Here is a 27,099-nt window from a genome sequence, read left to right as displayed (position 1 = left end):
ATTTTTGCCCAGGTAAACAGCGGGCCAACAGGAACTATTACGCTATGGAAAACAGATTGCCTGAAGTTCAAATAACAAGTGTCGCGTAATGGCGGCCCGTGGGGCACATGTGTGTGGCCAGGTAGAGGATGGATACATACATACTCTCCCAGGACTTTGTCAACGTGGCAGACCTCCCCACGACTGTCTCAGTGGTAGGCGGAGGGTACTCAGGTAGTCATGTACGCATATCACGCGGGGATGTGTTGTTACTGAGGTCACACCTACCTAAAGAAGTTACTCTGGCCTTCCATAGCGAGGATACGGGTGCTCGGAAGGAAATACCGTGTTCCCTTGATTCTTGCTTGAAGTTCGTTGTCTTACCTCCTAAAAACAAGGGCCAGCTTTGTGACAGTCACGAATCTCTGTACACATCAGTGAGCGACCTACTTAAGGATTGTCCGACCTATTTTCAAGCCACTGAGGATTACGATGATCCCTATTTACCTGGGTTTTCAGTTAGACAAGGAGACAAGTTCCGCTTTCTGCGTACATTCAAGGACCCGCGAGATGACAAAGTTCGGCTGGAGTGCAAGGACAATAGTGGCAATGTCATTAGACTGTCCAGTGATTGCAAGGGCTACTTTCGCGTCCTCGAGGATCGGTCGGTGTATACTTTGCGGGAACTGGTCAATCAGGCCCGGGTGAGCAGACGACTTCGGTTGTCCACAGATAACGTGCAACTCCAGCCAATAACAATTAAGAGAATAAGTTCCACAGGGAGTGCAGAGCAGAATCTCCCCGAAAAGGAACAACCGCCTTCCCCCTTAGTTCAGATGCCATTAACATTTAAAGGGGTGATACACTTGCGGAAGCCGGAGGAGATGCTGGAAGTGTCGCCCTGGGGGGAGTTGGAAACCAGATGGAAAATACCTAGCAGTGTCAATTTGGAAGTGAGACCATTTTCCCAAAATGACTATGAAGTGCCAGTGAAGCAGAAACTTGTTTCTATGAAAATCGACGACTTTATTTCAACATATGAGGATGATTTCCCAGTGGTTGCAACGATAGTGAATTATCCTCAGATTCATGCAGAGTTGACAAACCATTTAAAGAATGTGTCGGATGTCATAGTGCACAAAGTGAAAAACGCTAAGCGTCTTCTAGCAAAGACTAGGACCAGGCACTTCAGCATCGATGGAAATGTTAGAGCATCCTTTTCCGAGTTTCCGAAATCTTTCAGGTTCATTCGTGATTTGTTACAGTGTCCGCCTGGTACGGAGGTACGGGTAATGGGGGATATTTTCTCGGATTTTCCTAAACCGTTTTGTTTAAAGTATGGAGACATCCTGCGACTAGTCAGCAAGGAACCAGAGAATTTTAAGATGAAGAAAAGTTCTTTCAAACAATGTGAAGTTATCCGATTCCAAAGGATAGGGGACAATGGGTTCTCTATCCCCATACTCTTGCCGCCAGATCTGGAAATCAAGACGATGGAGATAACCAGTCTGCATTCCCACCGTCCTCATTTTTTATCAGATATTATTGCAGGTGCTAACATTCCCTCAAGAGTAGTAACTGTGTTACAAGAAGAGAGTGAGAGTAGTCTCCCTTTACCAAGCCGGTTTCGCCTTTTGACAGTTGTTTCTGATGAGGTGCTAGTCATATCCCCAGTTGATTATTCTCAATCACAGGCCATAAGTCCAATCCTGGAAAGTTGCATTGAAATTCCAAAGAGACACATGGTGCACTTTGCCTTTTGCAGAAAGCTGAGTTTTCCAGACAATTATTTTGTCTTTCCAAGATCTCGCCATACTGTTTCCATTCGTGTGGAAAAGATCACCGCTGAAATGGCAGATGAAATGAGGAACAAATCAGACCCATATGAGGATGTCGCCTACAATCCAACTCAAACACCAATGAGGCTTCCAAGGTCCTTTTCACAGGGGTAAGAAACCATAAATGCCTTTTAGTCTCCAAAATTTTTGTATCTAACGCCAGTAACCACATTCATACCTATATGTATGCCTTTCTTATTCTACTAATTTATATGTTTACCTCACCCAACCATCATACCATATCATATCATATCATATATCATATTAGCCTATTCGTTTACCTCACTTATTGAATTATTTATTAAACTCAATTTCACAATGGACCTACACCTGGGATCTGGGTTAGAATAGATCTGCAGCATGCCATCGAAAGAGGCGATGATGATGTCATCACTGGATTAACTGGTCCAGATTCAATTATTCACAGACGGCCGTCATGTATCTGGAATATTGCTGAGGTCAGGGCTGGTCAGCAAACAAACAAACAACCAGTGCACTGCATGCACTGTGCCCCCGACTTATTCCACTTTCATAACAGTCGTTTCGCCTACATAATGATGTTTGTAAATACCTGTCTGTATGTGATAAAACCCTTGTTCTAATGTCCAATATATCAACCTCATCATTATAATATAACACCTAACACTATATTATAACCGTGCACTACTTGTTCATGCTGGACCGATTCTTCAGGTTAAACAAAGAAAACAGACAATACAAACAAGCCACGTACTTGATCAAATTAAATGTATATTCCTAACACAGCCATAACACTACCATTACATTATGAACCCTAAACAAACAAGTCCATCCCAATACATCTGTCCTCTAACGAGTTATTCATACGTGTGCACCGTGTCAACTTTGTTACTCATTATCGATCGTCGTCTATGTGTGTTTGAAAGGAGTGGAAAAGTCACCGGAGTCGCTGAACTGTGCGATAGATATATACACTGGATCAGGAACACAGTAGACAGATGACTGGCACAGTTATCACTTGCAGAGAATCAATACTATCGTAGGCATTGGCCATTGTCATCGTTAAGATGTGTCTCCATCCGCAACTATATACTAGTTATCCTATTGACGCAAAGATGTATATTCTAGACCATTTATCATCTCAGATCGATAGGTGTAAAACTGCATCTACAACGTGAAGTAATTGTCAAAAACGAAGGTTAATATGCTTGCATGTATCCAGTGCATAGTGAAATACAACGTTTAACTAGTTAAATATAAAGTTTAACTGGCTGCATGTAGGAAATAAGTTAACATGCATGCATACATACAGTGCATCACAGTTAGGTATTATTAGATGTTGGAAATAGTTAACATGTTTGCATACATACAGTGCATTACATGCATACATACATACAGTGCATTACATGCATACATACATACAGTGCATTACATGCATGCATGCATACATACATACATACATACATACATACATGCATGCATACATGCATGCATGCATGCATGCATGCATACATACATACATACATACATACATGCATACATGCATGCATACATACATACATACATACATACATACATACATACATACATACATACGTACGTAAGTACATAGATAGATAGATACATACATACATTATACATTACAGTTGGGTATTATTAGATGTAGAAAATGAGTGTTAACATGCTTGCATGCATACAGTGCTTTACAGTTAGGTAAAATTGGATTAAGGAAATGAGTTAACATGCTTGCATACATACAGTGCATTACAGTTGGGTATTATTAGATGTAGGAAATGAGAGTTAACTTGCTTACATACACACCGTGCATTAAAGTTTGGTAAAGTAAGATGTAAGAAATGAGTGTTAACATGCGTGTATACATACAATGCATTGCAGTTTGTGCTAATTACATGAAGGGAATGAGTGTAAACATGCTCGCATACGTACATTTAGTACAGTAAGATGTAGGACGTGATTACATGTGTATAATTGTACACAGTGTATTACATTATGCTGATACATGAAGGACAATTGTTAATACATGCTCCAATAAGCATGATCCAATATAATGTATTGCAGTTTTATGAGTTGTAAGAAATGAGATCATATATTCTTGTATGCACTGTATTGCGTTTTTTGGGGATAAAGTTGATAAAATGAGGTAACAAGCTTGCATGCATACTATATATCACAGTTTGGGATTCTTTTAACTGACTAGAAATACCAAATTCTAGAAAAAGAATTTTTGTGAAATTGAAGATAAAGAGGCACGCTGGTCATTGTCTACTGATGACTGAAGATGGAAACATGTATTTTTCCATGATGAAATAATACACATACATTAGCTTTACATCAGGCTTTACAATTACTTGTATTACATTACTTTACATTGGTTGTACCCAGTATGATTTGTAACTGAAAACTGATGGACCTTTCATGTTAGGTCTGTGTGTACAGAGCATGTCGTCTATCGTACTCTGTTTCGATGCTTATATGCAGTACAAACTGCTGATTCATGTAGTACAATGTTTGCCATGTATGTGTATGTGTGCATGTGTGTGTGTATGTAGTACAATGTTTGAAATGTGTGCGTATAGAACATGTTTACGTGTATGTGTGTAGTACAATGTTTGAAATGTGTGTGTATAGAACATGTTTACGTGTATGTGTGTAGTACAATGTTTGAAATGTATGTGTATAGAACATGTTCATGTGTATGTGTGTAGTACAATGTTTGACATGTGTTTGTATAGAACATGTTTACGTGTATGTGTATAGTACAATGTTTACCATGTATGTGTATGCATGTGTGCATATGTATGTAGTACAATGTTTAAAATGTGTGCGTATAGAACATGTTTAGGTGTATGTGTGTAGTACAATGTTTGAAATGTGTGTGTATAGAACATGTTTAGGTGTATGTGTGTAGTACAATGTTTGAAAATGTGTGTGTATAGAACATGTTTACGTGTATGTGTGTAGTACAATGTTTACCATGTATGTGTATGCATGTGTGCGTCTGTATGTAGTACAATGTTTGAAATGTGTGTGTATAGAACATGTTTAGGTGTATGAGTGTAGTACAATGTTTACAATGTATGTGTATGCATGTGTGCGTATGTGTGTAGTACAGTGTTTAAAATGTGTATGTATAGAACATGTTTAGGTGTATGTGTGTAGTACAATGTTTGAAATGTGTGTGTATAGAACACGTTTACGTGTATGTGTGTAGTACAATGTTTGCAATATATGTGTATAGAACATGTTTAGGTGTATGAGTGTAGTACAGTGTTTGACATGTATGTGTATAGAACATGTTTAGGTGTATGAGTGCAGTACAATGTTTGCAATGTATGTGTATAGAACATGTTTAGGTGTATGAGTGCAGTACAGTGTTTGCAATGTATGTGTATAGAACATTTTTAGGTTTATGAGTGCAGTACAATGTTTGACATGTATGTGTATATAACATGTTTACGTGTATGAGTGCAGTACAGTGTTTGCAATGTATGTGTATAGAACATTTTTAGGCTTATGAGTGCAGTACAATGTTTGACATGTATGTGTATAGAACATGTTTAGGTGTATGAGTGTAGTACAATGTTTGACATGTATGTGTATAGAACATGTTTAGGTGTATGAGTGCAGTACAATGTTTGCAATGTATGTGTATAGAACATGTTTAGGTGTATGAGTGCAGTACAATGTTTGACATGTATGTGTATAGAACATGTTTGGGTGTATGAGTGTAGTACAAAGTTTGACATGTATGTGTATAGAATATGTTTAGGTGTATGAGTGCAGTACAATGTTTGACATGTATGTGTATAGAACATGTTTACGTGTATGTGTGTAGTACAATGTTTGCAATGTATGTGTATAGAACAAGTTTAGGTGTATGTGTGTAGTAGAAAGTTTGAAATGTGTGTGTATAGAACATGTTTGGGTGTATGAGTGTAGTACAATGTTTGACATGTATGTGTATAGAACATGTTTACGTGTATGTGTGTAGTACAATGTTTGCAATGTATGTGTATAGAACAAGTTTAGGTGTATGTGTGTAGTAGAAAGTTTGAAATGTGTGTGTATAGAACATGTTTGGGTGTATGAGTGTAGTAGAAAGTTTGAAATGTGTGTGTATAGAACAAGTTTAGGTGTATGTTCGTAGTAGAAAGTTTGAAATGTGTGTGTATAGAACAAGTTTAGGTGTATGTGTGTAGTAGAAAGTTTGAAATGTGTGTGTATAGAACATGTTTAAGTATGTAGTGCAATGTTAGGATGCACGTATGCTGTACAACGTGATGATTCGTCTGTGTAGAACAATGTTTGGGTGTGTCTTTAAATGTTTTGGTTGCATGTAGTACGATATATGGATGTTATATAATGTTTGGATGCACGTGTTTGAATTTATGTGTGAAGTACATTGTTAGGCGGTAGTATATTGTACAAGGTGTGTTTAAATGTATGTGTACAACATGTGTACGTCTACAATTTGGATTTACGTGTGTAGTACAATGTTTGAATGAAGGTATATATGGACTACAATATTTGAATGCAGTCATATAATATGTGAATTGTATGAATGTATGTGCATAATACTATGTTTATGTGCATATATGTAGCTAATGTATGTGTTTGGTGAAATGTATTCTTCTAACTGGCCAATCTAATATAATCTAATTGGCCAGTATGAGGGACATGGAAAGGACATAACACGTTATAGCCACAGAAGGACAAACGATCGAGCCACACGTTTTCACCAAGGTCAGAAAGGGTCAAGTGTGGATTTTAATAGTCAGATACCTCCGTTGCCTGGGGGGATGGTATAGTACTAGGAGTATGTATTATAAATAAGTGCAGGAAGCTCTGTTTACTTTGGTGATAGAGTATCAGCGGCAGAACATTAATCCTGTGTTACACCACGTCCAGAGTTGACACTACACACATGGTATATTCATATTTCCTCCTTACATATTCGGTGGTTACATATAGTGGTATGTGACATTTTAATAGCTTGCACCTATCATGCTGTGCTAGCGGTTGGTTTATCAAGATGTTAACATTGTTTGAATGTAGGTTACTGACCTACATAGGTGAAACACTGACAGATAATATTCACGAAGGGTATAATCCAACAAAACCAAACAAACTACAACAGTTTAAGTACAGTCTGGACAATACATCCTTCCATTCACGTATATACCTTTTGATATTGTTACCTCTATGATAAAATATATATCGTCACCACCAAGGCCTGGACTTTCGAAGTGTCATACACTAACATTAACTACCGGAAAATCATTGTTTTGATTATCCAACCAAATGGATTCCATTGAACGTAAATGTGTCAAACTAGGAGTTTTAATAACATGGATGGACCATGAAAAAAGCGGTGAGACCAGGTGTTGCTTGTCATGTTATGTTTACTACATTGATTGTTATATATGATACTTCTCGATTTACCTTTAAACATGACATCACCCTGTGGTTAGTGGGGGTTCATGTTACGCGATTGCGTGTTTGTGGCGACTATATTTCTCCCACAAACTGCTTCAACATGATACAATCATTGCCTTATTTTAGCCATGTTAGTTCCATGATGACATTCAACATTTGACATTCTTACCATGTCAGCTTGTTGGCGGGGTTAACCTCTTTGGTCATGTTGACAAGACGAATCAGAAGGTCCGTGGTTCGAATCCAATCACGGGATTCAGAAATTGTAAGACCCATATTAATTATAAGATAATAGCTGGATTCCTGCCGACATTATTAACACCGTTTAACACCCTCACATGTTCCACATATGTGCAAGAGACCGGATTTTCACCGCCGTAAACTTTACAGGATGCAGCATATCTTATTCTACAAATCTCAAGGCTCTCATCACTATTGAAGTAATCATGCTTGTATTTTAATAACATGAAGCAGTTGATATTTTAACCAAATTAGACCTTACTAAACGCTCATCCAGCAGAAAGTCTAATATCGCCATAGACCCATGCGTTACGTCAGGATTTCACAATACATTGTATCTTGGACAGCTGCTTATATGCCACAAAGAAGACATACTTTCTTGTAATCTATGTTCATTTGTGAGCAGCATATGGAGAATTTCGATGCGTGACACCTGGTTAATGGCGGAGGTAGTAGTTATGTCAAGATTTACACGGTGGATTAATGTGCTAGTAAGAATGTCATTAGTAACCGTCACGGGTGGGTAAGCCTATTGCTCAAATACACCTGGTGTTACTAGCAACTGGGGCCATCCTTTCTCCACGGGCTATACAAAACTAGCTTTAAAGGACAACAATCTTTTTTACGCCTCAACAATACTGGAAAACACATTTGAATATGAAGGTGGTCTGATGCGCCATAACAAATGTATTGCCAAGTATCGAGATGTTTGGTACAGAACCTGGTCGTCCTTAATCCAAGGTTGACATGGATTATACTGTCACAACCTAGCGGAGGCTTTCTGATAAATCTATACAGATCATAAATATGTATATAGATCAAATGGTTTCTGTTCATGGTTTATAAATGAGCAGCGAAACACCCACGAAGAACAGGAAAACTTGTTGTGAATGTCAACCCAATAAAACACATGAATAACACAGTGACATTAGTACAGGTGGTTTATATATTATATCTGATGTTGTGCCCTAATCCACTGCGGAACACAAATCTAACCTGTCTCTTCTTGCACAAGGCGATCTAAGAGCTAAGGCCATCACAATTCCCATCCATGTACTTACTACAGCTTTACAACCATACTTGCAACAGACTTGCAACAATTTTAGCAATATGTTTGCTTTTGCATGTTGGATGTCTTGAAGCTTTGTTTGCAGCGTATGAAAGTGAGTGAGTGAGTGAGTGAGTGAGTGAGTGAGTGAGTTTTGAAAGCATTTCAGTCTATGACCGTGTGTGACTCAGTGCAGTGCTCTGTTGGGATTTATCGAGGCAAGTAGCTGAGAAATTGAACATAACAAATTGGAGAGTATTCGGGATTGAGTCATCTAAGTGACAGTTCTGCAGGGACCACAGAGCCACCTGTACCGCTTCACCTAATGGCGTCATGGTCAAACGTGTCGTCAGATACATCACAGCAGATTCCGCAGATGACTGCAAAATTCCCAGATGTCTCTCCATCAATTCTTGTATACTAGTTTGCTGTGACCGTGTATATGTTCCTCCACTGAAGCCATACCTGAAATACTTGGCACGAGGCTGACCTCACCTTTCCCCTGACCTGTGTGTGTTTCCCTCAACATGATCCTGCTATGTAACTACAGACATGACGAAGGATTACATGGGATTACATAACGTACAGGTCCACCGAGTTCCTGCTCACTTAAGTGTTGTAGGTGGTAAGGCATGTTGTAAGTACTTGACACAGTTTTTGCCATAGACTATATGCACTAACGCTTTGCCTCAGAATAAATATTTTTTTGATAGAAACAAACAATTCCTTTTAAATTTATAAAGAGCCCCAGTGAGACGGGAGATTCAGAACCTGAGGAAATCTAGACTTGCTTCATTTAGGACTATATATTGGAGAAAGGGCTGGGTGGATCTGATAATAATGAGGTACAGGGACTGTGTGACATATTATTTCAGCCATCACGCTGCTTTATAATGTCACGCGAATCTTGGAAGCAAGCATTGAGGGTGTAGGTTGAATTACACGTGAAAGATTTATAATTGTTTGGCTCACGAAGTGATATATAATCAGACATATCCGCTTTCTGCAAATCGCAAATGAAAAATCTGTAAGGGTGACACATGATCCCTTGTCTTTAAGCCCCAGTGGAGTCTGTTGTGCCGAAAATTGGGACTGATCATTATATGTCATTGGCGTTCCATACATGTATGAGACTTAAATGTATAATTTTAGTAGAAAGTAAATAGAATGTATTTACACATAATGCTATACCTATCATAGTCACCAGAGTTTGTGAAAACCAAGTCAAAACATGTCAGTGCTAACTGTATTAAATAATATCAATGATATTTAAATATATCATTGAGGGTGAGAATACCATACTGTAACTAACCAGTCTGTAGGAGGTAGGGAATATGAACAGTACATCTAGTTGTGTAAGTGTCAGAGTTTAATAATTTTTCATTTTCGAATGATACATCAGGACTAAAATATATGTCTTGCTTTTATGTTGGGCATTCAAAGTTAGAACTGGTCCCAAACGTGTGCTGGTAGAAGGCGATATAAAGGATCTGATGTTCAGCCTTGGTGATTTGATGGCGTGTCAGCCAACCCCGACGGCGTGACTGTTACTCATAATATCAATCACTTGATTGTCTGCTCCAGACCCTAGTTTATTCCATATAGCAAGAATAATTTGGAGGGCGAGGTGAAACAAAAACTGACAAGCGTCTCATAATTAGTGTGTATATTCACAGCGCCATAGACAAAGTGAAGAAGCGGAAGAAGAACCCCCTGCAGCGACTGAGCCGCGCCCTCAACCCGATAAACTGGAGACGTAGCCACGCCCCTGCCACCCTCTCTCGGCTCTCCCAGGAACCTTCGCCACCGACAAACGACTACGACGCGCCACCACGGAGTCCCGGGGCCCGCAGCAATGCAGGTACTTCATCAATCCGCGCGATATCACAGTCATGTATGTAGGTGATACAGTTTATCGGAGGTGACTGACTGCGTCAGGTGATACTGACAGGTCAAGTGGAAGATGAAACTGTCTATCTGGAGCCGCAAGGGACAGTAAACACTATCCTATGATAACATATCGTATCAGTTATTTTCTGCTGACTGTATATACTCATGGAAATATATAACGCAACATGTACAAAGTGAGTGAATATGGTTTACAGCTGCAATATTACGGTAGTGGCCACAAAAGGTTTCAGACATAGTACCCATACGGGGAATCGAACCTGGGCATGCGGATTGAGGAGCAAACGCTTGAACCACCAGCGCCGAATGTATACAATTGTTTGTTTGTTGTATAACACCGCACTCAGCAATATTCCAGCTATATGGCGGCGGTCTGTAAATAACCGAGTCTGGACCAGACAATCCAGTGATCAATAACATAAGCATCCATCTGTGTGGGATGACACACTGTACAGTACAATATTAGCAATGTATTGACACTCATTTGACGGTGATTGGTTAATATAGGACATTGTAAATGCGTTAATCACTCATCATATAAATGTCTCTGAAACACAAAATGACATCAACGTACAAACACGTAACTTACATGACTAAATTATAAGTTCTGTATGTGTGTGTATTGACACACACAATGACACACTCACTGGTAAGTTTTGTACGTGCAAATAAATCGCCACATAACATAATAGAAAAGCCATATGTATTTGATATTTAGACGAGTAGGTATAATGGTAAACCCTCATATACTTACTTTCCCTTTTGCATTTCAAGAGGATGACCCGTACGAACAAATAAACATCCAGATAGGAGCCAGCCTTGCCTCATCCAACCAAACATACAGCCATACCGACATTGCCTCAGCAAGTGAGTATAACATCATGTCATCAATATTGTTCGCATCATCAGCTCCAGTTCTAAATTGTAACATGAATCTTCTTTGGTCGAAGCAAATAAAATATCTGACAAACTTGTACCAAGACTATACATCTAAAAGTAATAATTTCGCAAAATATATTTTATGAAATGCCTACTCCTTATGTCTGAAAGTTATGCATTTAAAGCTTCTCTCCATTTCTGTCTGTCACTTTTGTAATTGTTGTTCCAGGCGAAAAACGCAACAGTTTCTAGTGCTAAGCGTCACGGAGTCGCTAGACACTAGCAATGGTAAATTGCATGAATAAGATCAAATGCATGAGGTCGTGGTTGTGGTAGAGGGGGTGTTTAGGGGGACGATGGATGTGTATGTGTAACGGAGAATTTCATTTAATTAAGTAGTTTTCACATCGCGTTTGATCTCAAATATAAAATTATCATTTATTGTGACATTCTGTTCTTGGATCCTGGTTAATATATTATTCTAGAATCCCTTTTCCTTGGGAAATGAGTAGATTCATTTGAAGTTTAAGAAATACACTTCGCTCTACCACCATGTATAGTGTAATAAAACACACTTTTGCCCTGAACTATTATAGTTAAAGCACGAGGACGCTTGCTTTAACGCAGCTAGTTCTTCTTAGCTGCGTGAAGCAACAATTTAAACCAGAAACAAACGACGGTGTCGGTGACCTAAATGTAGAAGGCCGTACGAGGCGATGACAACTGACATGCATCGTGACGTCTCTTACATTGTGACGTAATGTAAAATGGTTCGATTACGAGGGGGCACACTAGAATGGCGCAATGCCGGGATAACGTCATTCAATTGTTACGTCATCAAAAAACTATACCTTTATTGTCTGATAATGGTTTTTTTTTTCGATTGTTCTAACCGCTAGGCATCTTAGAAACATAAATACATTTCTGTAGTCTTACCAATATTTGCCTGTTCCCTTCATTGCACGCCAACTGATTAACACATTGTATTTGGGTACAAATGCATTAGCTAGAATTTTTCCATATTTAGTTCCATATCGGTTGCAATTCGAGCCTGACATATAATAAACCATGCTTACTGTAGTATACCTTGGCATTAGTATCTGCTATAAACATTTCATATTTATGTCTATGGCCGCGGTACTATCATTATGTACTCTGTCGGTTGTCCGCTTGTCTTGACCTGTTGATAATTATATATCTTTCAATGATCCACACATCTCGAATTCTTTATTGTGTGTATCAAATGTGAAACGGCATCAGAAAATAATCTCCCTCGATTGTTTACCGAAAAACCATTCCAGTGGCAGTATAAGACATAAAGTAGTGGAATACTATCAACAGGTTAACGAAACTCAAGATGATAGCGGGTGTTCGAGAAAAGGATATTGCTCTAGAGGTAGCGCCACCACTCATACAGTTTTATAAATAATACAGGCTTCAGATCAATGTCGAATAGCACATATGTATGAAATGCTAGGAATTTGGATATTAAGATCACTATTGATCTAAACTACACCAAAAAGAAACACCAAACTTTATCAATCTGCTTCTCTGAATCTCTCACTGTTGACCTCTGACTGTATATGCCTGTGTTGCCTATGCTATCCTGTGCTGTCCTTCACAAGTCCTGTTTGTCCTTCACAAGTCCTGTTTGTCCTTCACAAGTCCTGTGCTGTCCTCCCCGAAATGTCCTGTGCCATTCTTGTCCATCCTTGTCCTACCCAGCATGTCCTAGTACTCGCGAGTACTGTCCTAGGCATTGTACAACAAACGCATGACCGCCTTACCTCTCCCAACGTCGTGTTGTCTGTCTTTGTCTACCTGAATATAATCATAAACATGATCATTGCAAAAAATGGTGGAAAAGGTCTCTGTTTCCAGATGAGATCTTAACTTAATTATTATCAACTTGTGAAATTTTCCAGTGATACTTTAATTCCGGCATTCATATTTGATGATATGTTTCATATTCAGAAATATTATCCATTGCCGTTTTCATTCATAAATGACTAATATTATTGTTGTTTTGTTTGTTTATTGTTTATGAATGCATTTCATAACCAAGCATGGTACTATAAAAATGGTCACGGTTTGTACAATGTACACGTAATGTATTACACTGTGTACATCTTGTCTATGTTACATAAAATGTCAAATCATACACTAAAGGTGCTCCACATATAGTTTAGATTTAACGGGGGTATTGGTGTCAAGTCGTCAAAATTGATGGGTTCGAATGCCGCTTCGTCTCATTCATGTTTCGTTTGTGAGCAATGTATCGATCCTTGAGGGGTTCACCAAGGCGCTGAACGTCTCAGTCCTGCATCCTTTCGAACCATCTTTTCGCCTGAAGTTGACAAGCCGTAATAAAACTGAAATATTGTCCAAAGGCGTTGAACCCAGATCACTCATTTAGTTTGGTTTGGAGACCCGTGAAGATCCAGGCCAGGAATTCAGTATCCCATGCTTGTCATAAGAGGTGACTAACGGGATCGGTTGACAAGTGTCATCGTATCCCAAATGCGTCGATCGATGCTCATGATGTTGATCACTGGATTATCTGGTTCAGACTCGATTAAATACAGACCGCCGTCTTATAGCTGAAATATTGCTGAGTGCGGCGTAAAACTAAACTCACTCACTCACAGCTCAACCGTGAGTTTATTATTATTTTCATGTAAGTTACAAGCATTTTAGATCCGTTGTTTAAATAAGTGTTTGTGTTAAAATGTATTTAGGAAATGAGAATAGCGATGCTGCATGTAGGAACTGTCAAAGAGAAAAGCACTTGAAAAGTAACATTAATATGAATTTCAAGATAGCATGCGATTTTCAAACTTTGAAGGAGTAGCTATTTTTCTTTTGACCAGTTCAGTTAGCAATGTTTGTGTCTCTTCGGTTAGTCAATTTGTTGTCTTTATTTTATTTCAGTCATATCCCACAGAGGAGTAATCCCAAGAACAACCGCCATATGACGACTTGGGCTAATGATGAATTGTATGTAAATAGTACCGTAAGAGCATCTGCAGACCAAACAGTCAACCATGAGTCAACCATACAATACACCATGCTGGCATAGTGTGTTTGTCCAATCAGTGTGTAGTCAGGTTCAGTATAACGGACTCTTACAGATGCAATCAGTTCGTCTACGTAATTGTCATACCAATACATTCTGATGTATGGAATATGTTTGGTTTCAGCGGCATATTTGTTGTAGCCGACTTTTGTCCAGACTTTTTGTTACTGCAGCATTTTAGTTTTAGAAGACTATTTATTGTACAACGTATAGGAAAGGGTCACAAGATGTATCTCACATATTTTCAGTCTCCACCATGAGTATATTGTTGAGATGTACTGTTGAGATGTAAGGAACCGGTAACCATAGTAATCTGAGACAGTGTAAACGGTTCAACTTGGCATTCTTGATGAAACATGATTGGCAGGACCTGAGGCTTAAAACTTAAAATATTAACGAAACCCATTCATCAACTGTCATAACAAATCAGTACTAAAAGCAGTGTCTGTATCATAAGCATGTGTCATTATGAATCAGCGATAAGGTGTTCGTAATAAGGCGAACGTATACTTCCTCACCGGTGGCACCGTCACAAATACATGCAAAGGAAGGTCAATTGTTCACGAAACAACAACCATAGCATTTAATTAGAATATAATTGAGGCATCTTTCTATTGAGGGACACGGCGTTTCGGAGTGTATTCTTACTCCGTTCATATATATATATACACTCCGAAATGTCGTATCTCTAAAAAAAAAATAAAAGAAGTTGACATCCATAAATTCTCGCCTTTATGCTGTAATATTGCCGAAAGCGGCGTAAAACTATAATCACTTACTCACTCGATACAGTTTACTAGTGAGCGTGGTGTTACCTGAGGTCGGCTATCCTAGAAAGGTATATTTTCATGAAAACGTACATATTGTACAGGATTCATTTAATACATGCTCATTTAACCGTAATCAGTAATTGAGAGCTAGGCCCGCTGTAGATCGTAGTGTGTGTGGATGTGTGAACAATTCGTGCATAGTTAAAATACTGCAACAATTAGTTGTTCCTTAAATAATACAATTCATAATTAAATATTAATGTTCCCTGAATCAGAAATATTGAAAAATGTCACCTCCAATCTTCTACTACATCTTTTTTCTTTTGCGATAGATCGACAACGACGTAAATAGACCCTTATCGATTAACCTAATTATGTCCCACTGCACATTTATCTCTTCTCGATATGATGTGTAGTTTGTTTCACAATATACCACATCTGTATCAGTTAGAAGGAGCCACTTGTACATAATACCAATGACAAGGTGTTCCTGTATAAGCCATTGATAAGTGGCTTGACGTCTATCAAGGATCGGATATAGCAAATCTTTATAAGGATAATGAGAAAAACAAGGACTCTTAAAAAAAATAGCTATATTTCTTCCTCATAAGTGAAGATGACCTAGCAACGTTCTTATGTAACACTACAGAAGACACAACACGTGCACACTCGAGAAATGTCAAGGTCGAATGATGATGTGCAGATCGTGTATACTGTGGTCACGTGTGAGGGCCTAATGCTATATATAGACTGCCACGTGTGAAGGTCAACGTCAAAACATATTGGCAATATTCCAGCTATTGGACGGCGGTATGTAAATAATTGAGTCTGGAACAGACAATCCAATGATCAACAGCATGAGCATCAATCTACGCAATTGGGATACGATGACACTTGTCAACCAAGTCAGTGAGCCTGACCACCCGACCACGTTAGTCGTCTTTGACGACAAGCATGGGTTACTGAAGATCAATTCTAACCCGGATCTTCACGGGTCACACGCTGTCTTGACCAGGTGTACCAAGTTGGACGTTATTCGAATGAAGCAGTGAGTAAGCGGTCTCTGGACAACAATGACATTACTTGACAAAGTATAAACACTTAAAAAATAGCGTCTGCGCGTTCCTCAACTGCCAAGTGTGTTTATCCAGAATGCTGATCCACAAATTATCTGTTTGAGCACGACAAATATCTTACAAAAATGCATTTAGTACACGAGATATTACGTTCAGCTTAATTTCAAGACACTTGTCACAACATAGATCACGTTCGTATTATCAAACAACTTATATTCAAGAACATAAATAAAGCATCACTGTTAATCTATAATGTATAATATGTGTAGGAAATACCATTTTGTATATACAGTGTTCACTGAAACACGTTATCTAACCCTGATTAATAATTATACATGTATTTCGAATTTTCATGAATGATTTATTGTTTCTGAATGTATATTCATGCATATTTAATGTAATCGTGTGTGTCTGTATCTCTAATCCCTGATTTAATCATTGCCACAGGTTTTTCTGATATCATTTTAATGACACTCATTGAAATGCTATAGCCATACAATGAAACCTTTCAGAACTGAAATGGATTAACGGTACCTTGTTTCTTACGTAACTGCACGAATTGGCATACGAAAGCATAATATTAGAGTTGCTACACAAAGCGACGACAAAAGTTTCTAATATTAGTGTGACGGCACTATTCGACACAGGAACAATTTCACTTACAGAGTTAGTTGCTCATGTTCGATGAAACAGTGTGATATTTGTGTGAAGACATGTTCAGTATTACGCACTACTGGACAGAGACGGTTAGATTTCTGAAAGACAGACCAGTCATTTCAAAGATACATTTCATTGACTTAGAAACGATTTATTTTCATGGTTTCTATACAAGTCGACATTGAGTCGATTAAAACAGACTTCATTTTACTACAGATCATGACAAGTATTATTATTTGGTTACATCGAGATGTGTTAAGTCCAGTGTGCGAAATAGCCACTGGCCCGTTAGCCCGTGGCTAGTAAAAATCCAGTCGGGCAAGTAAATCTCTAGTCACTGGCCCGACCTGGTGAATTTATTTTTATGGGCTCATTTTGTAAATATATCACTCCCTCCGACTTGTTAAGTGGGCATACACTTTTAAATCATGCAAAATTATGGCCTTATAAAAAGTTCATTATATTAACAACTTTTTGATGAAACCCGTGTCTACATTCAAATTTCGGGCTAGAGAATTATTTTTTGGGCTAGCAACTTTCAGGCGTAGCTAGCCCGACTGGCTAGCAAAATATGGAACCTATGTCGCACACTGGTTAAGTCTCCACAGTAACAGTGTAACTATGCATTTGTGTATTGATGGTTACAAGCCTTATAAACTTTATATTTGTATTTTGTTTGTTACCTGCCTGGATGATGTTGAATATTTGTTCATAGGGATGTACACACTTATGTGTAGGCTGGGATACAATGGTACATTGCAGCATTCAAGTAATATATGTCATGAGTGTTGTATGTTTGTTGTTAACTTGTAGCAACAACGTGTCCACGTTATTGATTTGGCCAATCCACTTATCGATGGTCGAGTACAATAAAATATGTAAAAATACACCCGGTGACCAAGCTAATGTGGACAAAGCCGCAGTGATAATAATGACACATAAAACAACGGTTTGTTTCTCGTCACACTACAAAAATGAAGTGGGTAGGTAGGTCGGGTTTTTTTCTTTTCATGTTTTTCTCCTGATTACCTATCATAAACAGTAGTTTTTATTAGAAAGTCTTCAACATCTATGCAAGACGTCAGTTGATTCCGTCAGCTTAGAAAATGACTTTAAAAGGCGACATAAGCACCGAAGTTACCATGCAAAATATACATATATCTAAATGGTAAAAGTAGGTGTGCGATGAGAGACAAGGAACAGGATTATGTGTTGCATTTGCTCATATACCCAACATAATAGCTACCATAAAACTTTGCTGGCGATTTTAATATCTGTGATATGTTGAACTATTTTGAATGAATGCTGCTTTATTTAATTGCATCACTATCATATAAGCAAGCCAATCTTGTCCGTCAAAAGGTATTCATACAACATCCATTTTCATACCGAAGAGTCTTTAGTCCTGTCCGAAATTTGGACTTAAAAACGGTGTATTCTGTTGAATACAAAAACCTTTTAGGATCAGATGGCCTTTGTCTTTTTCTTGAAATTACAAGTTACGAAGTTGAAATTTCAAAATGCTAACCCTAACAGGCTTCCGTAAAAATGATTCTTAACAAAAAGGAAGGCCTGAAGATCTTCGGAATCAAAATGCTTGATGCCCCATACTTGCCCTAATAACCCGTCAGTCAGGTAATGCAGTTTTATTGTCGAATACCATAGCAGGTGTGTGTCGTTTCTCTCACCAGGATCCTGCTCTATACCAAAGGCCTGTAAATAGTTACATCTTGACCCAATTACTCTGGTTGATGACGTAAGTGTCAGCATACGGGCACAGGCAACATTCCATGTCATTGTCAGACACTTGGTTTCCAGTGCTGTCAATTCACATGACGCGGCAATGTTGAGTTTACGTCTCTGATTATCCCCTATACTTGTATGCTGTAACTTATTCCTTGCTGTTAGCCCTCACGTCACGCTGTAATTAAACGAGCATGTGAGATGGGTGTGATCAGTATTCACTTTATATCTTGGCGTTACAACTTGATACTGGAACAGGAGAGCCCAAAGTGATGAAAGTGCAAGACTTTTAACGGGATAATTATCATCTGTTATGGAGAATTGTTATTGTTCTTTCACGATTAAGCCATGACAGAGGTAATCCGTCTCAAGAAAGGTTTTATCTGTACTTAAACATGTATCTAGTACACAAAAAAGGTTAAACGAAGAATATGGCATTTGGATTTCATTGCTCACGACTGGTCAGATTAACTGCTATAATTACACAATGCCAATTCAAAAGTATTCAAATATAGCATATGTTAGTTTAACTGCTTAACTGCTTGTATTTCTATTTGAAAGGAGATATATTTACCGAAATATGTGGAAAATGTTTGTTCAGTTGATAAGGAAATACATAAGAGTCAACCTCTACCCAAATAAACAGTTGAGGTTTGAGCAAACAGAACCTTCAGAACACAAATCAACTGGTATCATCGGATATTCTGATATATACTGAGTGAAAACATAAGGGATCGCATGAAAGCACATGTGTTCCTTTACTTTTTCCCAGGTTTCTTCACAAGCTTTCTATCGCACAACTTGTGAAGAAACCTGGAAAAAAATAAAGGAACACTTGTGCTTTCATGCGATCCCTTATTTGTTTCCCTCAGTATATGTCATATCATCACGTGACAACTATATCAAGTTAATCTTCATGTACAACTAAGTGCCTCTTTTGTATAGTCGACACAACCGTGATTATTATATTTGATTTCTGGATATATTTTTGTGTGTTTCATTTTGTACTGATGATATGTAACACTATTTTTACAGAGAAATTGTTTTAAAGAGCATGTGCAACCTACAGCAAATTAAACTTGATGATTGATGAAACATTACTGATGTCTGTGATCTTTGTAATCTTCACCTGAAGGTTTTAGAATTGAAACCACACAGTGACACGACAACATGAAAATAAGTCATCTATTTGAAAGACATCACACATGATTCTGACAGTTTAATGTACGTCGACATGGTGGACAGGTGGTCCTCAGATGAATGTGCCTCAAAGGGATTTCGGCATAGCGTTTATACATGTTCAGTTTTGGTTGTGAAACGATCTGACTGATACCGAACGCCGCAGTCAGATATGTTCAGTCCATATCAATGTGGCCTCGACCAGGTGAGTGAGTGAGTTGAGTTTTAAGCCGCACTCAGCAATATTCCAGCTATATGGTGGCGGTCTGGAAATAATCGAGTCTGGAACAGACAATCCAGTGATCAACAGCATGAGCATCGATCTGCGCAATTGGGAACCGATGACATGTGTCAACCAAGTCAGCGAGCCTGACCACCCGATCCCGTTAGTAGCCTCTTACGACAAGCATGGGTTGCTGAAGGTACATTCTAACCCGGACCTTCACGGGTTTCGACCAGGTAAACGATTTGACTGAAAGCATGAGCAACACCCCTTGCTCGATGACACGACATCAGCTCAGAGAACTTGACCACTGGATCCATTTTAACTTTTGTGGAGCTTCAACAGGGAGATAATGGTATTATGGCGTAAAATGTGGTTTAACGTGGTCTTATTGCACTTATATCCCGACGTCTATGTGCCCGTGCGTGTTGGCATTTTTATTGGAGGTATTGGAATAGGTGAGTATGGTTTTACGCCGCTTTGTGCAATATTCCAGCAATATCACGGCGGGGGACACAAGGACTTCACATATTGTACCCGTATGGGGAATCGAACCTGGGTCTTCGGCCTGACGAGCGAATGCTTTAAATAACCACTAGGCTACCCACCGCTCCTGGGATACGTAAAACATTACCAGTCAACAAAACACGTATCATGGTGATTAACACCAGCAGATAGAACATAAGCAATACTAGCTCACTGTACCTCTTCATATAGACTTGCATAAGTCTCGAAGGTAAAATTAATAGCTTAACTCATAATTTCTTTAATAATAAAAAAAGTATAAATAACAGACTGGAGTCACTGTCCGCTTATCTAGACTAGCCTCTTCGGAGGATATAATTACTATACATCCATGGGCTCAGCATTCAGTACAGCCTTGGAGCAAGGCTACTCTTCATATTTCAAAAAGGCAGATACAGCCTACGCGTTCGCTCGTCACGCCAGGGTTCGATTCCTCACATGGGCACAGTGCATGAAACCCATTTCTGGTGACTCCCGCCGTGATATTGCTTCAAGTGGCGTAAAACTATACTCACTCACTCAAGGAGCGAAGGGGTCAAGACAATCTACTATCAGCTGGGACAAAGCTCAAAGTTGGTTCCCGAGATTATCATTCACATTGACCTTGCCAACCACTTCACAATGGCAGAATGGAAATTCTCAGGGTACAATAGTCTGTCTGGTATAATCACACCGACACAACTGACAATTATATTTGTGAAATGTACACAATATTACAGGCTTCCACTTCAATTTTCTCCAGGAGCTGTTGAGCATCAATGTCACATGATCATTTGTAGTTATTGAAGCACAAGTACGACGATTCTATTTGAATAACCGAAGAGTCTACACAGCAATTTTCGAAATTAAACTATAATACTAATTTAGTACTATCTTACTTTAAGCTAGTACTATTTCTCAAGCTCTTGTCGGTTATTTTTGTAAATTCAATCCTTCATTGTTGGAGAAGAAACCCATGTTTTAATAATCTTGTCATCAACATAACATTTTGTTGTATCAATAAAGAATAAATGCGATCCATTTATTTTTTGTTGGTGTGTGCCTCTTAACACAAGATGTTAAAGCATCAAATTAGCATGCACCATTGGATAGCGGCCTTCATTGAGGAAGTAAATCGTCAGCAATTGTGCTAGAGTTACCTCCCCTATACTGAAGCCCTGTCACTCGGCACAACTTGAACAAATGCTATTCGAACCCCAGTTGTATCAACACTGACATTGCCACGGTGCAACACGTATTTCACAATATTTAACAAGACATGTGAGATTCTGATATGATAAAAAAGTATCAGTATCATCTACTTGTAGACATCTGGATTTATGTATTATATTTTGGAGACATTAACAAAATTCGTGCACAATACATTCAATGGGGAAAATAATTATAACCATTTTTATTATGCAGTATATGTTAACACTATCTCAAAACCACTTGATAATCATTTAATCTGTACAAAATAAACCTCGAACTTTAAAGGCAGTGGAAGGGGGAGCGAGCAGGGGGTCATTGATTTTGTACATGACACGCAGGGGTCACTTATTTTGTACATAAATTTTAAGAGGGTCATTCACATTGTACATGCTTCTCCATAAAATCATCACACCCACACCCCACCTCCCAATATGGCTTATGAACGGTCCCTTATATTGATGTGCCTGCACGTGGCTGGATGGACCATGTCAGTGTTATACTGCCAGCTGGATGGACCTGTCAGTCAGTGATACACATGCCACAGTTTACCAAGGATACCCACCTCAGACCCAGGATACTAACTCCAAGCTACCCAGTCCTTGTTTTAATTCTTCATGAGAGGTGGTGGTTAGAAGCATGGGCCCAGTGAAGACCAAACCACTGTTCAGAATTAGGGAAAACAAGGGACTGGAAGCTGTGATAGATTGCAATAGAGATGTATGGCTGTACTGCTGATAGTGGTGCCAAGACATAGCCTTCAAAAACAACACTCTGAAACATCTCTGTTAATGCAGGTCTGTTGTGTGGATAGTTCGGAATAATTTGCTAACAGGATGGCTCATTTGAGCTATAAACATATACTGGACAAAAATTGTTTGGGATATATGTAAATTTTGAAATTATGAATAATGATCTATTTATTTGTTGACACACTGATAAAATATCAATCATAAAAATACCAATATCCCCAACTTATATTGTCCAGTATACTTGATACTCGTTTTCTCCACTACATGAGAAACACAAAATAAAACACACCATTTTTCTAGTCGATAGGATTTAATTTATCTTTTGAAACAACACAACAGCAGGCTCCCTGGTTTCCTGGAGTGACTTACACACTTGTACCAATAGTTCACACTACATATCTGAAACAAACACAAAAAATCCCATTACTTCTGGATTAACAAGAACAGTGAATTGGGTTAAGATCTGCTTCAAGGGTATTGCAGTTGCCATGACATGCACACTTAACCATAAGGCAGCAAGACTCAGTATTACTCAATTACAATTTGGTGAAACTCATGAGTCTTGGCTATGACATACACGAGATCACATTCAGGGTGTTTTTTCTGTCACTCTAACCTACAATCCAGGAACATATCTAGCAATTCCGCAACAAATGTCAGTACTAGTTCCCAAAACGGATAAACATTTCCTTTGTCATTCTGTCATCTTTATAACTAATGTCATGAGTGAGTGAGTTTAGTTTTACCCCGCACTCAGCAATATTCCAGCTATATGGCGGTGGTCTGTAAATAATCGAGCCTGGACCAGACAATCCAGTGATCAACAGCATGAGCATCAATCTGCGCAATTGGGAACCAGATTACATGTCAACCAAGCCAGCGAGCCTGACCATCCGATCCCGTTAGTTAGCCTCTTACGACAAGCATGGGCTACTGAAGGCACATTCTAACCCGGATCTTCACGGGTCACTAATGTCATGGTTCTATAATAGGACTTGTACTTCACTGACAACAAGACCATTATGGAGGAAGCCGCTTTAGAACATTCCTTAGCATTTTTTAAACACAACTCTGAATTTTGGTAATAACACACTTTGGAAAATCTAAATTTGGACAACATAACTATTTTTCCCAATCCAGATGCCTAAGGCATTTAGTTCCATATATACACCTGCAATGAGCCAAGGAACCTTTGCACTCGTCCAAAGTCTAATAAAATTATGTCCGGTCTCAAATGCTCTGCCTATACTAGTTCTAATGATAACACAAGATTCGACTAAAGATGATGGCACAGACAGCTCAGGTCTGGTAATGTGATATCAGGTGTGAATATTTCAACAGGAGGCATCTTTAGCAAATCATTTGTTTATCTCACTGTCACCATGGCCTAGACAGTTAAACAATAAATCAGCTGTTCATATGCATGTTACTATCAATAGCTTATCCCAAAACAGGTGGAAAAAACTGCATCCATACAAAATATGAACAAGTGGTTTTGACAGTTTACAACAGTTAGAAAACTCACCAGATGTTACCTATTTAAACTAAAAGTGAAAGCTATTTACTCTGTGATCCCCCAAAATCATGATCCACAACAAAACTAATGTTTCTGGCATCATATATTTTTAAAGGGTTTACCTCTGAGTACTTTATTGCCAAACTGACACATCAGTTTACAAATACATACAGTCACAGGGACAGTGTGAAAAAGCCACTGGCCCGCTAGCCCGTGGCTAGTAAAAATCCAGTCGGCCAGTAAATCTCCAGTCACTGGCCCGACTGGCTAGTGAATTTTCATGGGGTCATTTTGTAAATATATCACTCTCTCGACTTTTTAAGTTGTAACACACTTTCAAATCATGAAAGATTATGGTCTGATAAAAATGTTCATCATATTAGCAGCTTAATGATGAAACCCATGTCTACATTCAAATTTCAGACTAGTGAATTATTCTGTGGGCTGCTAGTAACTTTCAGGCATAGCTAGTCCGACTGGCTGGCAAAATTTGGAAACTATTTCGCACACTGCACAGGGCCCTTTCATAACTTAGCAGGCAGAATTCTCAATATGCTCACTGGCACTCCTTCATCCAAATAACCATCAAATACCCTAGAAGTCACAATTTCAGGGCGTCCACTATCAGTGTTCTATTTCTTTTTTCAACAAATTTTCATTAAGAGACAAATGAGATTATGACAGCCAAAATCAAAACATACGTCCAGTTATCCTGAATAATGATTCTATTTCCAGTCTTCTGCTGTCACGCTTCCATCGGATCGTATTGACTGGAACACTCCGGCCTTGATCATTCTGTCATAGTGAGCCTTGGCATCGTAGTTTCTGAAAATGTTCATCACATCAAACATTTAGTGTTCCCCCCAGGATCCAAAAAGGGCATGCAATGACACATTACCAAGTATTATGATAAGTTATTCATGCAATGTGATTCTTAAAGGTTATTTCAATTATACATTCAGTTATTTCAATTAGCTTCAACATGAAATAGAAACTAAAGACCACCAAGTGTTAATATCAATTATTGTATTAAAAGAAGGGCAGAGTGAGTTTGGTTTTTCGCTGCACTCAGCAATATTCCAGCTATATGACGGCGGTCTGTAAATAATTGAGTCTGGACCAGACAATCCAGTGATCAACAGCATGAGCATCGATCTGTGCAATTGGGAATCAATGACACATGGCCACCAAGTCAGTGAGCCAGACCACCCGACCACGTTAGTCGCCTCTTACGACAAGCATGGGTTACTGAAGGCACATTCTAACCCGCACCTTCACGGGTCAGGGCGCTAAGTAAAAAGGTCAGGGTGCCAAATTAAAAGGGCAGGGAGAAACACTAACATCCAGCCATGTTGGTAACTTTGTGTTTGTCAGTTCATTGGCCAGTCAAATTTCCTCAAAAGGTTGTTTTGATGTTAACTGTAATCATAATAATGGAATGTGCTCATACATTTGTGTAGCAAGGGCACAGAGGTTCTGACTTAAAATTCAGATTGACAAAATACTCAGTTAACTTTAAAAATTTCCTGAATTTATGTGCTTTGACTCCAATAACAAAGCACATAAAACCCACTGTTTACTTGTCCAAATGCCCATTTAACAGTGCATGTCATATCAAAGGGCCATAACTCATATTGGTTCACATTGCCTCAAACTTTGTGGCAAACACTTCTACAAGTTTTCTCACCCTATCCAAAACAAACTAGTTTAATGTGCACTTATGTCATAAATTTGTTATACCCTTTGAGTTGACAGTATCAAATATGTTACACAAATACTGCAAATGTCAGTCAACTTTATTAGTCAGTCTAGCTATTTTTCATAATGGTAAATCTGTATACACACAAGAACAAAATTGATCATCTTATCAGATTGACAAGCAAATAGAGTACAAGATAATGTTTAGTTGCAATGAAATCCTAAACTCACCTGTGGAAATCTTCATATTTCTTTATTCTGACATCGTTTATTGTAACTTTGTAGGCGATAGTTGCAACAACAGCAAGAGCAATCCCGATGCCCAGGTCCCTCTTCACCTTTGTCCTCAGAAGGTTTCGGAGTTGAGGCACTGCAGCCATCTGCAACAAACAATGTCATGATTTAACATGTTAAAAGAACATTTTCTTAATGGTTGGTTGGTTTGTTGTTTAACACCGCACTCCACTCAGTAATATTCCAATACAATACACCAGAAATGGGCTTCACACAATGTGCCCATGTGGGAATCGAACCGGGTCTTCAGCATTACAAGCGAACGCCTTAACCACTAGGCTACCCCACCGCCCCCAATCTCGGATTGAGGCACCATGAGCCTGAATAATAGTGAACATAACAACATAGGGTTAGGTTTTTAATAATGAATTGCTTCTAAATTACATTCAGGATGCTGTTTTGTTTACTTAGTAATCCATGCAACATATCACCGCTCACAAGTGTTGTGAAATAGATTCATTTCTTACTTCTCAGATACTTATTGATTACTAATCGATATTTAGTTCTCTATGCCCTATATCAATTGCCATCCCTATAATAACGTAATCCCACTGTTGACAGGCTGGAAGTGTACACTGAACATCACACCTTTCATTCAGTCACAAATCGGAAAGAGTCCATTCCGTTCCCATATAACATGTAGCATTACCGTGCCTTGGGCCCTTATCATACAAAAAAGGGGCCGACCTGATATATTGTAATTAAATTTGGGGCTTTTAGTTATTTTTGTGAGTTCTCTAGTAATTGTTGTGTTAGGTTTTGTTAATATTTTTAGAATACATTAATTTATAAATATTATTTGGGATAGGGGAACGGGAGGAACTCTTACCCACAGGAACAATTTCGTGTCCATATAATTCAGTCAATTTTGAAACAAGAAAGCCATAATGGCCGATTTCCTTGTCTGTCCTTCACTGATAACTCACAAGGTGAACAAGTCTAAATAACATTTCAACAAATCTGGCTGAGTAGTGCACTAAATATTTTTCAAACCAATCAGTTTTACTGTTTTTACAATAAAGTTTTACTGTCATGTATGTAGTATTTTATTACAAATGCGGAGGTTCACCCCAC

General features: G+C 38.6%; 1 protein-coding gene and 2 long non-coding RNA genes across 4 annotated transcripts; 2 read left to right on the top strand and 1 right to left on the bottom strand.

Moving 5' to 3' along the window:
• Window positions 1-19: 19 nt before the first annotated feature.
• LOC124257548 lies at window positions 20-14,586 on the top strand. 2 transcript variants are annotated; one of them, XM_046691648.1, is made up of 5 exons: window positions 20-1,927; window positions 10,218-10,402; window positions 11,224-11,316; window positions 11,558-11,616; window positions 14,260-14,586. In XM_046691648.1, exons 1-4 carry the CDS (start codon window positions 129-131, stop codon window positions 11,578-11,580), a joined length of 2,100 nt encoding a protein of 699 aa, XP_046547604.1. In that variant the 5' UTR covers window positions 20-128; the 3' UTR covers window positions 11,581-11,616; window positions 14,260-14,586. The 2 variants fall into 2 exon arrangements, with proteins under 2 accessions (XP_046547604.1, XP_046547603.1); XM_046691647.1 differs by lacking the exon at window positions 11,558-11,616.
• Window positions 14,587-16,049: 1,463 nt separating this feature from the next.
• LOC124257550 lies at window positions 16,050-24,395 on the top strand. Its single transcript, XR_006893301.1, has 2 exons — window positions 16,050-17,209; window positions 24,255-24,395. It is a non-coding gene; the product is annotated as an uncharacterized LOC124257550 (long non-coding RNA).
• Window positions 22,809-24,769, bottom strand: LOC124257549. The gene is made up of 2 exons (XR_006893300.1): window positions 24,735-24,769; window positions 22,809-22,916 (listed from the first exon to the last, which is right to left on the bottom strand). It is a non-coding gene; the product is annotated as an uncharacterized LOC124257549 (long non-coding RNA).
• Between the last annotated feature and the right edge of the window lie 2,330 nt (window positions 24,770-27,099).

Source organism: Haliotis rubra, unplaced genomic scaffold (genome assembly GCF_003918875.1).
Source record: "Haliotis rubra isolate DU_JTF1 unplaced genomic scaffold, ASM391887v1 Scf666, whole genome shotgun sequence".
Taxonomy (NCBI): Eukaryota; Metazoa; Mollusca; class Gastropoda; order Lepetellida; family Haliotidae; genus Haliotis; species Haliotis rubra.
This window is presented reverse-complemented; position numbering and strand designations above follow the sequence as displayed.